The 14,378-nt window shown below is 45.8% G+C and overlaps 1 protein-coding gene across 1 annotated transcript in view; it reads right to left on the bottom strand.

The window, feature by feature from the left end:
- Nucleotides 1-1,423: 1,423 nt before the first annotated feature.
- Nucleotides 1,424-14,378, bottom strand: part of TASOR2 (transcription activation suppressor family member 2) — a 71,398-nt gene continuing 58,443 nt past the window's right edge. The window contains exons 17-22 of the mRNA XM_049777525.1: nt 9,364-13,047; nt 7,807-7,932; nt 5,843-5,996; nt 4,310-4,415; nt 1,756-1,937; nt 1,424-1,629 (exon numbers count right to left, since the gene is read on the bottom strand). Coding sequence (XP_049633482.1) covers nt 1,511-1,629; nt 1,756-1,937; nt 4,310-4,415; nt 5,843-5,996; nt 7,807-7,932; nt 9,364-13,047 — 4,371 coding nt within the window. The 3' untranslated portion in view covers nt 1,424-1,510. The remainder of the gene's footprint in view (nt 1,630-1,755; nt 1,938-4,309; nt 4,416-5,842; nt 5,997-7,806; nt 7,933-9,363; nt 13,048-14,378) is intronic.

The raw sequence follows: 14,378 nt of genomic DNA, 5'->3' as shown, positions 1-14,378 counted from the left end.
TGCTGGGGATTGAACCTGGGTCCATCCTAAATCAGCCGCTATTCCATGCCGTTTTTGGTAATTTCTTTCTCTTTGAAAGAACATCTGAGTTGCAGATTGTCATCATCATTTCCCTCTGGGGTGGGGGGGGTGGAGGCAGGTGCCTTAGGTTTGCTAGGTCTCATCTAGGCTAGACTTGTGCAAAAACGACACGCACTCTCCCCTAGTGTACCTCAGTTTTAGAACCTACTGAGAGGGGTGGGGTGTGTGTGTGTCACACACTCCATATGGAGGAGACAGGTGATTACCATTTGAGGTCTCATTTTAGCCTGAGGAAAGAAGTCGAGGAACTGCATTTTTAGTATAAGCTGCTCAGTGCCCTGTGCCTTTCGTTTTTTTGTTTTTTGGGTCACACCCGGCGATGCTCAGGAGTACTCCTGGCAGGCTCTGGGGACCATATGGGATGCCAGGATTCAAACTGGGGTCTGTCCTGTGTTGGCCGCGTGCAAGGCAAATGCCTCACTGCTATGTTATTACTCTGGCCCTGCACACCTGCCTTTGGAAGATGAAATTGTCCTATACAGTAATGGAAGCAGTGGGCAAAATATCACTATTTTTTTGTGCCATACCTGATGGCGCTCAGGGATTATTATTCCTGGCTCTGCACTCAGAAATCACTCCTGGCAGGGTTGGGGGAGGGGACTAAATGGGATGCCTGGGATCGAACCCAGGGCTGTCTTGGGTCTGCCGCGTCCAAGGCAAATTCCCTACCACTGTGCTATCACTCTGCCCACTTTGATTCTATAGTAATTACAAAACCAGTGAAATATTTACTTTTCTTTATTAAAAAAATGAAACAAAAAGTTACAAAAAGCTGTTCCAAATAGATATTATCTTACAAATGGGTTTCTTGCTTAGTTTTCAAAGTATTACTGTAGAAATTTATTTCTAATATAAATAAAATGACTCCCCCCTCCCCCCGCAGAAGGCTGAGTTTTGTAGTGTACTATTTACAAAAGCCGCCCGTCTGTAAAATTTTACCACATAGGATAATATCACCTTAGTGTTGAGTTACAGTACTTGTTTTAGAGGTTTACTATTGTAAAAACTAGTCTCACAACACATGCCTTTCTGATTCTAATGGGCAAAAACCGTTTTTTTCCCCCTAATTTTTGCCAGGTTCAAAATGTATTTGTACAACTCTTGCTTTCAGTTAATAGCACTGGAGGCATTCTGTCTCAAATATTTTACGTAACAGTATTTAAATGGCCCTCACACCTGATAGCTACTGAATGAAACCAGACATTTTATTAGTATAAAAACCTAAATATTAATGTGATGACAACATTGCCATTTAAACCAAAAAATATTTTCTACAGCAGGTGCTACTGAATCTTCCATGGAAGATGCACATGTTCAGAGAGCCTGAATATTTAAGAGTAGCTTAGTTTTCATTTCTGACACTAGGAAATACTCAAAACATTTACTTGATGTTCATTCCAGCTCACAGTGGGAGTTACAGAAGATACTCTTACCAGTAGCTGCTCCTAAATGGAGCTGCTACCTTCTGTATGTTTTCAATAAAGTTATTTACATCTGTAACAAGGATGCCATTATTTTCAAAGACTTCTCTGGAAACAGCAGGCTTTTCTGTGAGAAAGGAAAAAATTTAATTTTAAAAGTCTGTGGAAAATCCTTCCCCCCTGCATTTCCACCCCCTCCCTCAGCCATATCCCCACCAGGTTTGGAGGCAGGTGATAACAGTGAAAAACTTGCCTGTCAGGAAGATGGCAAAGCGTGAGCAAATGTGCTGCACCTGTAGGCTGCGCAGACACTTCAAGTAGTCTCCCTTGGCTGATGGGCGCGAGTCACACTGGTGATAGTGAAGCAGCTCGATGATGTTCGTGCTTCGACATGACTGCAATATCATGTGCTTCTTACGTGCAGTAGAGTCTATTCTGGAAAAACAAAGGGTCATTGACTTTAATCACAGTTCTAAATGCTGGGTGGCATCTTTGTCACCATGCTATTAATTCTTGAGCCTACTATTGAAAATGAAGATTTGAAAACTGCTCAGTGTTGTACACAGCTGCTGCATTGTAAGTGGGAGGCTCTTGGCACTGTAGGAAAAAAAAAAGGCCCCAGTCATCTGTCACTTTCAGTCAAGTCATTTGGTAAATACTTTTGTTTTCCTGGGAGTGAGGTGCTTTTTCTTCATTTCTTACTGTTGGAGTAGCTGGGTCCGTCCCTCGTCATTATAAGCTTGATATTCATTGGTCAGAAACACTTATGAAGCAGTTAAGGTGCCTTAAACTGACCACTTGTTCTCCACCCCAGGGTGTGGTCTGGTGCTTCCTAATAAAGACACCTGGTCTCAGGAATAGCTCTCCTGCGTTTCCAGCTTTCCACCACTGAGCTGTTTCATAGGCATGGAAGGGCTTGCATGTGGAGTTCCTGAATCGGTTTTATCCCCTTAACGGTGTGTGGACTATTTCTTGGGTCGGCATTTGCCTCCAGACCCGCTCCTCAACACCCTACACCTGGGGAATGAGGCTTCCGCATCTTCATACCTCTTAAAATCTTAACTTTTGTCTCCCTCTTTTAAAGGATGAATGCTAAACTATCCCCCCCCCCCCGCCTTTATTTTTTTTTTTTGGTTTTTGGGTCACACCTGGCAGTGCTCAGGGGTTATTCTTGTCTCTACGCTCAGAAATGGCTCCTGGCAGGCTTGGGGACCATATGGGATGCCGGGATTTGAACCACCGTCCTTCTGCATGCAAGGCAAACACTCTACCTTCATGCTATCTCTCCAGCCCCTACCCATTCCCCCCCCCCAACCCATTTTTTATTTCATCTTGGAGACAACCAGATGCCTCCCACAGCTCTCTATCATAATCTGCAGGAATAGTGGTCCCCGTAAAACCCTGTTGGTGGCCTTTGATCTCATTGCGATGTCATTTGAGTCTACCTAATTGCTGCGCATTCCAATTTCTGTAGTCGGTAGCTTTGCCTCCTGAAACCAGCCTCATGCCTCACTGAATTCACTTTAAGAAAGTAAAGTAGGGGCCCGGAGAGATAGCACAGCGGCATTTGCCTTGCAAGCAGCTAATCCAGGACCAAAGGTGGTTGGTTCGAATCCCGGTGTCCCATATGGTCCTCCGTGCCTGCCAGGAGCTATTTCTGAGCTGACAGCCAGGAGTAACCCCTGTGCACCACCGGGTGTGACCCAAAAACCAAAAAAAAAAAGAAAAAGAAAGAGGAAGGAAGGAAGGTGTGACCCAAAAACAAAACAAAACAAAAAAATAAAGTGAAGTAGGGGTGTCTCTGGATCCACTCAAACAAGAAGTTAGAGTAATGTCAGATCTCTCCCTAGCTGCCTGAGTGCCAAACCCCGTTTCTACTCTTCAGGAATGCTAGGGTCTAGCCATAAAACACTCAATAGGCCCGGAGAGATAGTACAGCGGTGTTTGCCTTGCAAGCAGCCGATCCAGGACCAAAGGTGGCTGGTTCGAATCCCGGTGTCTCATATGGTCCCCCGTGCCTGTCAGGAGCTGTTTCTGAGCAGACAGCCAGGAGGAACCCCTGAGCAATGCCGGGTGTGGCCCAAAAACCAAAAGGAAAAAAAAAAAAGAAAACCTGGGAACTGGGTTTATGGGGCCAGGCAGTGGCGCTAAAGGTAAGGTGCCTGCCTTACCTGCGCTAGCCTAGGACGGACCGCGGTTCGATCCCCCGGCGTCCCATATGGTCCCCCAAGCCAGGAGCGACTTCTGAGCGCATAGCCAAGAGTAACCCCTGAGCGTCACCGGGTGTGGCCCAAAAACCAAACCAAACCAAACCAAAACAAAACACTCAATAAAAATGATTACAGGTTGATAATTTTCATTTATGGTCGGAGCAATAGTATAGCGGGCAGGCTGTTTGTATTACACGTGGTCCACCAGGGTTCTAGCCCCAGCATCCCATAGTGTCCCTGAGCACCTCCAGGAGTACTTCCTGAGTAAAGTAATCTTACTTCTAGCTTATGGTTTTCCTCCTGTCCATTCATGCCATTACTCTTACTCATGCCCCTTGAGTAATTGGTGTTAAAGTTTGGAAGGTCCTAAAAATCACCTGCTTGTGCAGGATCGATCGAACCTGGGCCTCTTATGTCTGTGCACTGATCTACTCAAACCAAGGGTTGGAAATGCTATTGGATGTTTGGTTTTTGAATCTTTTACATACCTCTGCAAATACTTTTTAGGCATAACGAAAGAAGTTCATGTTAAGCTGTGGCCTAGAGAAGTATTAACACATACTTCAAACTTCAGGCTCTACTCAATAAAGGTCTTACCTAACATCTTCTTTGAGTTTTTTATGTTCCCTGTAGTGAAGCAACCACTTCCATCTTCCATTTCCATTTAGTTTCTCCAGGATTTTAACAACTTCCTTCAGCTGAACTACAATAAATTATTGGCAAGAAAATTGATTTAGGGTTTTGGCTTGCACAGTAAAAATTAAATTTTTTTGTTTTTCTTTTTTGGGCCATACCCAGTGACGCTCAGGGGTAACTCCTGGTGGTGTACTTAGAAACTGCTCCTGGAAAGCTGGGGGGACCATATGGGAGGGATGCCGGGGATTGAACCTGGGTCCATTTCCATCCCAGGTCAGCCAGCCATGTGCAAGCCAAATGCCCTACCTCTGTGCTATCACTCCAGCCCCAAAAGGAAATTTTAAAAATTGTTTTTGGCCGCCAGAGAAATAGTGTGGAGATAGGGTGTTTGCTTGAATCCCGGCATCCCATATGGTCCCCCGAGCCTGTCAGGAGTAACCCTTAAGCGTTGCCGGGTATGACCCAAAAACAAAACAACAAAAAAAAGGTTTTGGGCCACATTTAGCAATGCTCGGGGGCAACTCTTGGCTCTGCACGAAGGAATCACTCCTAGCAGTGCTCAGGGGACTGTAGGATGCTGGGGATCAAACTGGGTTCAGCTGCATACTAGAAGTGACCTACCCACTGTATCATCTCTGGCTCTTAATTATTTTGTGTGTATGTGACAACAAAAAAACACAATGGTGGGGCTGCAGCAGTGGTGCAGCCTTGCCCGCACTAGCCTAGGACTGACCGCAGTTCAATCCCCTGGCATCCCATATGGTCCCCCAGGAGTGATTTCGGAGCACATAGAGTAACCCGAGTATCACCAGGTGTGGCCTATAAAGTAAAAAAAAAAAAAAAAAACCAAAAACATAAAAACCACTATGGTGTTTGGATATTCATTCATTGCATGATCTCAAAACACTACATTAATGCTATTGGAAAACTTTCAGCCACTTACCATAGCGGAGGACTCAGCTTTACAAAGAGCTATGACCAGGATTCTAATACTGAATGCACAAATATTCAAAGTTTGACTAATACTCCACTAAATTTGGTCCCCTGAAAGGCAATAGCAGAGCAAGCAGTGTATTTGCCTTTTACATTGGCTGACCCAGTTCCCATCCTGATGTGTACCATATGGTCCCTGAGCACTTCCAAGACTTAATTCCTGAGTGCAGAGCCAGTGTAAGCTCTGAGAATTGACAGGTGTGGCCAACATAAAATAAATAAAAGTGGTGCCCTGGGGCCGGGTAGGTGGCGCTGGAGGTAAGGTGTCTGCCTTGCAAGCGCTAGCCAAGGAAGGACCGCGGTTCGATCCCCCGGCGTCCCATATGGTCCCCCCAAGCCAGGGGCGATTTCTGAGCACATAGCCAGGAGTAACCCCTGAGCGTCAAACGGGTGTGGCCCAAAAACAAAAAAAAAAGTGGTGCCCTGGGAAAACACTTGGGAAAATTTTTAGGAAATAAGATTAAGTCTTAAGCGATGTATTCAGGAAAAGAGAAGACCAACCTAATGTCAACATTTCTAATACTCTGTCATCTGACACCACAAAGCCGCCTGTAGGGAACAGCTCTTGGTAGGTGTAATCGAGCACATCTTCAGGGCTGTCGATGCCGGCAAAGAGGACATTGGGAAAATGCTTCAACTTCAGCAGAGAAGGAATCTATTCAACAAAAGGAGGAACAGTGAGAAGCTGTCATGTCGACCACAGAAAGGACAAACTACATTCATTATTACAAAGTGGTTCTCCTGAGTCGAGAGCAATAGCACAGCAAGTAGGCTGTTGCCTTGCATGTGGCTGACCCAAATTCGATCCCCAGCATCCTGTATGGTCTGATGAGCCTGTCAGGAGTGATTTCTGAGCACAGAGCTAGGAGTAATTCCCGAGCATTGCCAGGTGTGGCCCCAAAACCAAAACAACCCTCCCAAACCAAACAATCCCCAAAATGGTTCTTAAAAAGTCCAAAGGTTGAGGTAGGGCAAATAAAAAGCATCTAGGGGTCGGAGAGATAGCATGGAGGTAAGGCGTTTACCTTTCATGCAGAACGTCAATCAGTTCGAATCCTAGTGTCCCATATGGTCCCCCGTGTCTGCCAGGAGCAATTTCTGAGCACGGAACCAGGAAAAACCCCTGAGCACTGCCGGGTGTGACCCAAAAACCACAAAAAAAAAGCTTCTATACCTCATGTTTTGGGGGAAACTGTAAAATTATAAGGCAGGCAGGTGAGACTCTTGCTGACATTAGTGCCCCTGTCTGGGGTGTTCCAGTCTGCTCCAGCTCCCATGACGAGCTGATAGACCTGCTGTCCACTTGGAGGACAAGCAAGGACTGAATAATGGAAATGCTAGACTAGAATTGAGGAACGTTTTCACACCTATTGTCAGACATTCAAGAGGTGCTGACTTAGTTTCAGATGAGAACATTGATGACTATGCTTTCCTGTTTTAATAGTTCTTCCTTAGACACTGAATAAAAGTTGTGTTTTTTTTTTTTTCTCTTCCCTTTTTGCTTTTTGGGTCACACCTGGCAGCGCACAGGGGTTACTCCTGGCTCTGCGTTCAGAAATCACTCCTGGCAGGCTCGGGGACCATATGGGATGCTGGGATTTGAACCATGGTCTGTCCTAGATTGGGTGCTTGCAAGGCAATCGTCCTACCGCTGTGCTCTCTCTGGCCCTTAAAAGTTTAATTTTTTTCATTATTATTATTATTATTTGGCTTTTGGGCCACACCAGGTGATGCAGGGGTAGTTACTCCTGGCTCTGCACAAAGAAATTGCTCCTGGCATACTCGGGGGAACCATATGGGGTGCCAGGAATTGAACCCAGGATCATCCCAAGTAGGCTGTGTGCAAGGCAAATGCCCAACTGCTGTGCTATCATTCCAGACCCCAAAGTTTTCTTTTCAAAACATAATTAGCCCTGAACATATTTGGGATACACAAAATTCTATACCTTCTTGATCCCATTATCTCCAAATTATGGTTTTGGTGGTAATGATTTTTTTTTTTTTTTGGTTTTTGGGTCACACCTGGCTGTGCTTAGGGGTTACTCATGGCTCTATGCTCAGAAATCGCCCCTGGCAGGCACAGGGGACCATATGGGATGCCGGGATTCGAACTACCATCCTTCTACATGGAAGGCAAACGCCTTCCCTCCATGCTATCTCGCCGGCCTCGTTGGTAATGATTTTTAACTGTTCTAGGTGAAAATGGCAGTGGCGGCTTACAGATCTAGAATACAATGTCTTAGAATAAAAGTTCCGGGGCCCGGAGAGATAGTACAGCGGCGTTTGCCTTGCAAGTAGCCGATCCAGGACCAAAGGTGGTTGGTTCGAATCCCGTTGTCCCATATAGACCCCCCCCCCCCCAATGCCTGCCAGGAACTATTTCTGAGCAGACAGCCAGGAGTAACCCCTGAGCACCGCTGGGTGTGGCCCAAAAACAAAAAAAAGAATAAAAGTTCCAAACTTACCTGATGCAGATGTGATGCTATATCTTCATTTCTGATGATGACAATGAGTGTATCATTTTCTCTGTGAAAGGCTTGACAGAAATGCTGAGGTTCAATTTCTGTGTGGCCTCCTTTCTGCAGAATGTTCTGAAAGATTTAGAGTGCTCCCTTAAGAAAAGGATACTTGGGGCCGGGCGGTGGCGCTGGATGTAAGGTGCCTGCCTTGCCTGCGCTAGCCTAGGACGGACCGAGGTTCGATCCCCCGGCGTCCCATATGGTCCCCCAAGAAGCCAGGAGCAACTTCTGAGTGCATAGCCAGGAGTAACCCCTGAGCGTCACAGGGTGTGGCCCAAAAACCAAAAAAAAAAAAAAAAGAAAAGAAAAGGATACTTGCACAGTAGTACTTTCATAGGTTAAACAGATATCAGGAAGTGCTTGCTATTTATTAGATCCTAACAAAGCTTATCACTGGTGATTTATTACTATATTAAGCATGTATTTGTCTATCAAAGATGTCTCAAAGCTGATGTGTACGTTTATATAAAGACAAAAATATTTCCAGAATATAAAAAGCTGCTGCTTTTTAAACAGGATACATACATGCAGATGTTTAGTTTTAAAGTGAGACCATCAGTCTGTAATGTGCTTTGCGTATCACAGAGTGATTCTTCCAAAACTGGATTGTGTAGGACAGGGCGTGTGGCAGGACCCAGTTCCTAGGGCTTTCCATTTCCAAAGCACACCTTGATGGCCTCATGATGTCAACCAAACATGGGCAAGGCAATGCTTGAGCTTGTCTGTCTTAGGTCTCAACTAGCCACAGCAACAGAGAAAGGCGGGGTTGAGGGTGTGTGTATGAGGTATGCATGCTTAGGCACAGATAGAATCTGGAGTCTCCCAAGCTCCAATAATTTTTCTTTGTGGAGTGGGTGTAAGAATGTGTCTCTCACTCCCAGGAAATAATCAGGGAACCAAGGGGCTAAGTGCTAGATACTGTGGGGTCACAGCAGCAGTACTCTGGGCTCCAGGGCTACACCTGGAAGTGTGTGCATGAGGGCCAAGTGGTGCTGGAGTTCCTGTCTGGGCCCCTGCACCTGAACTATCTTCTTTGGCCTCGATTTTCAAATCTGCATTTTAGCTTTGAATATAAGTGTGTCAGGTAACTTTCTCTGAAATCAATCACAACACTAATTCAGGAATACCCACATCTACTTTCAGTGGCACACTAGCCACCAACCATGGAGTTCTGAAATTTCTATATCAATTCGGTATTTCATATGAAGCCAAGAACAGTGTACTTGCCAGACTTAAAGCCGGACTTGGCTGGCAAGCAAGCCTGGCATGCCTGTTCCACTATCTCTAGCTTAAAACTGGAACGAGTCGGCAACCTTGGCGTACCTTTGTTCTTTATTTTTTTGGGGTCACACCCGCCAGTGCTCAAGGGTTACTCCTGGCTCTATGCTCAGAAATTGCTCCTGGCAGGCACAGGGGAACCACATGGGATGCCGGAATTCGAACCACCAACCTGCATGCAAGGCAAACGCTTTACACCTCCAAGCTATCTCTCCGGCCCCGTACCTTTGTTCTTAGGAGGAATGCCTGGTCTTCTGTCTCCACAATGTAAAAGAGGAAGGTGCTTTGGCAAGCCTCCTTCATAACACTCTTCAGTCGGATGTGCAGGCTGGCACATAAGTCTGTGATCATGTCTTCATAGGAGGCACACCTTCTTGGGAAAGAGGAGCCCAAGTCCTCAGATAGGGTGCACCCTGCAGCATTGGACTCGTGGTCCTGGAAGATGACCTGGTTGCTATTCATCACCTTGTTGAACTCGGCATACTCATTGAGAATCAATGAGATATCATTTCGAGGGTCTTTCAGAGGACTGTTGTATTTTAGTTTGTGGAGGTGGAAGGAAACATTCTTTCTTTCAGGATTAGCAGGTTTCCTGCCGAGACCATGTCTCTCCTTCCAAGAGGGAGAAATGTCCAAACTACTAGCAGACTGGTGGCCTCTCGTGTGCATACTTTTCCTGGGCTCTGGGGACATGATGGTTACCACTAGGGGACTTTGGCTTCGGCATGTGGAACGGACTGGGCACGCGGCCGTTTCTGTCACAGGGAAAGCTCTGCTTGGAGACGCTGCCTTCAGCACGCTACTGGAAGGAGCAGATTGCAGAGGGTCTGTTTGCTTTACCATTTGTCTGAGTTTATGTGCAAAGCACAGATATTCCAGGTCCAGTGTATTCTGGGTGAGGTCACTTGCCTCCTGCCACGTGTTGACCAAGGGGCTGAGCAAATCATGCTGTGTGGGGTGTGGGCTGTGCAGTGGCCTTGAAGCATCTGGGAGCCCCTTAGTGATAGTGAAGTTAGCATAAGTTCGGGGGATGCCGTGGAGGTCTTGGATCTGGATGCAACTTGGCCTGCACTTATCTTTCTTCAACCCAAGGCCCCAGTGTTTGGAAGGCATGTTGGTCTCAGGCCCCGGGATTTGCTTAGAGATGCTCCAGTCTTCATGATCACTTGGGCCTGCATGCAGAAGAGAGCTGTCCTCCCCCTTTTTCTTGCTGTGCCTATAACGTGGAGTGCAGGCCTTCAGGTCAAATTTTGATTTTCTACCAGCGTCAGTAAAGTCTTTGTAGTTGCCAGAAAATGGTTCAGATTGGATGTCAGAATTCACACCGACATCCCAATCCAAGTCTCTGTTTGGGTTTCTTGTGCGGCCCAGGGTCCTGGGCTGGTCACCAGGGCCCTTACTTTCTGTCTGCTTCCCAGAAATGCCACAACTAGGGTCCCCAGTTTTAGAAACACAGGAAGCAGAAGGCTCATTCCTCCCCATGTCACCAGAGGCGGCTGTGTATGGGTAAGAACCAGTATATGTGGGAATAAGTCCACCACTCAGCGGATCTTCTGTCTTCGATGCTGATGTATCTGACAGCATGTGCCCTGGTACTTGTCCACCATTTGGATCTGATGGGTGTGTCTCAGACACAAAGCCGCCTAAACTGGTGGCATCTGGTAACGGACCCTCAGTTTCATTTCTAAGCAAAGTGGATATTCTGACCAGTGGCAATATCTGGCTCTGACGACCTGTTTCAGCACTCACAGGCAGCGGACAGGTCGATGGAGCACCACCAGAGGAGGCAGCAGGCTGGAGGCTAACTGCATGCATGTTGGCCTCTGTGTTATCAACCCTATCACCAGACTCCACCTCGAAGGACCTCACTTGCATGTAATTCCCTTCACTGGATTTCAAATTACCAAAGAGTATTTGCTTCATCTGTTCTTTTGATGGCATGCTGGTGCGATCATTTGGAGCAGCTGTAGGAACAAATGTGTCATCTGAAGTCTTACTTTCCAGATGCTCCTGGGGACTAGATGGAAGCTTGCTGGTCTCAGAGACAAGATGATTTAAGTCTGAATTTCTGTTCTCCATACAAACTGGCTGTAACGTATCTGATTTTTCTAGAGGTTTGAGGTCACTGTTGTCATTGGTTGCTGAGTCAGAGTGCTTTACCTTCGAATCACAGCAGGGAATCTGCTCTGAGAACCCGGAGCTTTCCTCATGATCTTCTGAGCCATTCTCCTTGGATGCGTTTCCTGGGAGGTTGAAATGTGTCTCTTTGCCATCTGGGCCATCATTTAGTAGCAGAGATCTTTCAGCAGGGCGCTGTGTCTCCAGTCCCTGAGTGAAGTTACCCAGGCCCACTGAAAGGGCAGGACCAACAGAAGCATTTTCTTTTATGGCCAAATCTCCTGCCTCAATCTGAGAGGATCTGTCATTTCCCTTAGAGCCTGTATATGGAGACTTTTTACTGGCCTGAGGTTGCATTTCCTCAGCGGAAGCCTGGGGACCAGGACTAGAAGCTGGTGACACTTCCTCGATTAAAGAACCAAAGGGAAAATCTGAGGGAACATGCACTTTCTCAGAAACATTCAAGGTACAGTTTTCCTGGGGAAGTGTGACAGTTACTGGCTGTCCATGCTCACCTCTCTGCTCTTTATTTGCTAGTGTTTTGGCTGTCTCTACAGGATAAACTGATGGGTGACTGGAATTCATGTCTTCATTCTCTCCAGGCCAAGTGTTTTTCTCAGCCACACGCTGGTCATTTACACTTGTTAAAACAACCTCTTGATTTGGGGTGATGTCCCCAGCAGGCACTTCACTGGGGCTGGTAGGTGGTGACAGTGTCAGAATCAGATCAATGTCAGAATCTTCCCCTGATAATTCTACATTGACCTCTTTGCTCAGAGACTGTGCATCATGTTTGGTAAATGCTGAATTCAATGAGCGAAAATTCACATTTTCACTGTTATGACCACAGCTGTGGTCTTCTAAAGCTGCCCCTGAAGTATTACATATTGATGAGATGTGGGTGAATGAGTCACTTTTCCTGGAGGAGGCAGAGGCTGATGACGAGACTGCTACCTGTGAAGGCTCGCTAATCTCTTCTGATGCCGTGCCAAAGACACTTGGGGCCTGCAGGACCAATTCTTCAGAGAGTTTAATTTCTTCTCCGGGTACCGAGTACTTAGAAGTCTGAGCTAATGGTGCCTCCAAGAGCACTGAGCAAGCAGGTGGTGATGAGGATCCTCGAACAGGCTTGTTCCCTGAGGAGCATGTTTCTTCAGCAAGTGACTCTCTACTTACCGGCGAAGCACAAAGGAATTTAGTGTCTAAATGTCCTGGCACTGTCGGAGATTGGATGTCTAGACTACTTGGTGTTGGAGTTTTTTCAGAGGACACAGCATGCATGACACTTGGTGGTGATAACTGTTTAACCAACTCCATATTAAAGGCTGCAGGGGTGTTGGTTTCATTGATAATTTCTGTCGGTATTGGTACAAAGAGATTTTTATCAAAAGTGAGAGTCACTGGCTCCAGATTAATCACCACATACTCAGCACTGTCATCTTTCTTTTCCAGAGAAGACTGGTCATCTTTGAAGGGGCTGTTCTGTTGGAGTAGGTCCTGTAAAGCCTCAGTGTCTGCCTGCACTGTCGTCTGAAAGATGCCCACTGGGCTCTCCAGAGGACTTTGAGGTGACCTTTTGCAGGCAGCAGACTGAGTGCCATCATAAGCCATGGTGACTGTGGTTTGGGTGATGGAATCACTGTACATTCTCGCTATTCTGCTGTCAAGTGGCTCAAAAGTTTTATCTTCAGCAAGAACAGAAGGAAGAGATGTTTGGGAGTTTCTAGAAAGCATAGAATCAGAACCATCTAGTTTATCTGATGAGTCCTGTTTTTCTTTTTCTTTAATTATCTATGACAAAAGTAAAAAGAAAATACAAGTTGATTTTCAAAACGTTTAACAGATTTCAATCTTTCGACTGAAGACTATCACAGATGAATCTCTCAAATACGAGTTTTGTTTAAAAATATACACAGTTAAGAGTTAAATCACCAACACTAATTTTTAAAAATAAATTTCAGTCAACATATTTTTGGCTTGTGGGCATGTCTGCAACAAAGGAGGCCACTGGGCTGGCCCATGGTTCAACCTGAGGCCTGTAGCTGAGTACTGCTTGAGCCACCCTGGCTGTCCTGGGGTGGGAAGGAGAGGGGACATGAACCATGGGGCATTAAAGGTCGAACCAGCCTCCTCCACGGCCTGTGACTTACGCCTGTTAGTAGCTCTCTGGCCCTTAAAATGGAATTTTATAGAGAAAAAAATGGTTTAGACCATTGCTAACTTCAAAGATTTGAAAATGTAGCCTAAATAACATATGTCAACATTTAATATAACTTAGATGTAGTATTATAGAAGTACTCGTTTTATGTTTTTGTTGTTGTTGTTGTTGTTGTTTTTGGGCCAATCCCCAATGACTTTCAGGGGTTACTCCCGGCTATGTGCTCAGAAATTGATCCTGGCTTGGGGGACCATATGGGATGCCGGGGATGAAACCATGGTCCATCCTGCGTAAGCCACGTGCAAGGCAAATGCCATACTGCTGCACTATTGCTTCGGCCCCACGATTTCATTTTTCAGTAAATGCAAAAAAGCGAACTCAGACCCCCAGCTAACACCATGTACAAAGGTAAAATCCAAATGGATTAAAGACCTTGATATCAGATCTGAAACTATAAGGTATATAGAACAACATGTATGTGAAACACTCCAGGACATTGAGACTAAAGGCATCTTTAAGGAGGAGACAGAACTTTCCAAACAAGTAGAAGCAGAGATAAACAGATGGGACTATATTAAACTGAGAAGCTTCTGCATCTCAAAGGAAATAGTGCCCAGAATACAAAGGCCACCCAATGAGTGGGAGAAATTATTCACCCAATACTCATCAGATAAAGGACTAATACCCAAAATTTACAAGGTAGTGACAGAACTATACAATAAAAAAACAACTAACCCCATCAAAAAATGGGGAGAAGAAATGAACAGACACTTTGAAAAAGAAGAAAGGCAAATGGCCAAAAGGCACATGAAAAGATGCTCAACACAACATCACTAATCGTCAGGGAGGTGCAAATCAAAACTACTATGAGGTACCACCTCACGCCACTGAGACTGGTACACATCACAAAAAAGGAAAACAAGCAGTGCTGGTGGGGATGTGGAGAGAAAGGAGCTCTTTTTCA

Source organism: Suncus etruscus, chromosome 7, assembly GCF_024139225.1.
Source record: "Suncus etruscus isolate mSunEtr1 chromosome 7, mSunEtr1.pri.cur, whole genome shotgun sequence".
Classification (NCBI taxonomy): Eukaryota; Metazoa; Chordata; class Mammalia; order Eulipotyphla; family Soricidae; genus Suncus; species Suncus etruscus.
The sequence above is the reverse complement of the archived record's forward strand: the minus strand, read 5'-3'. Positions and strand labels throughout refer to the sequence as shown.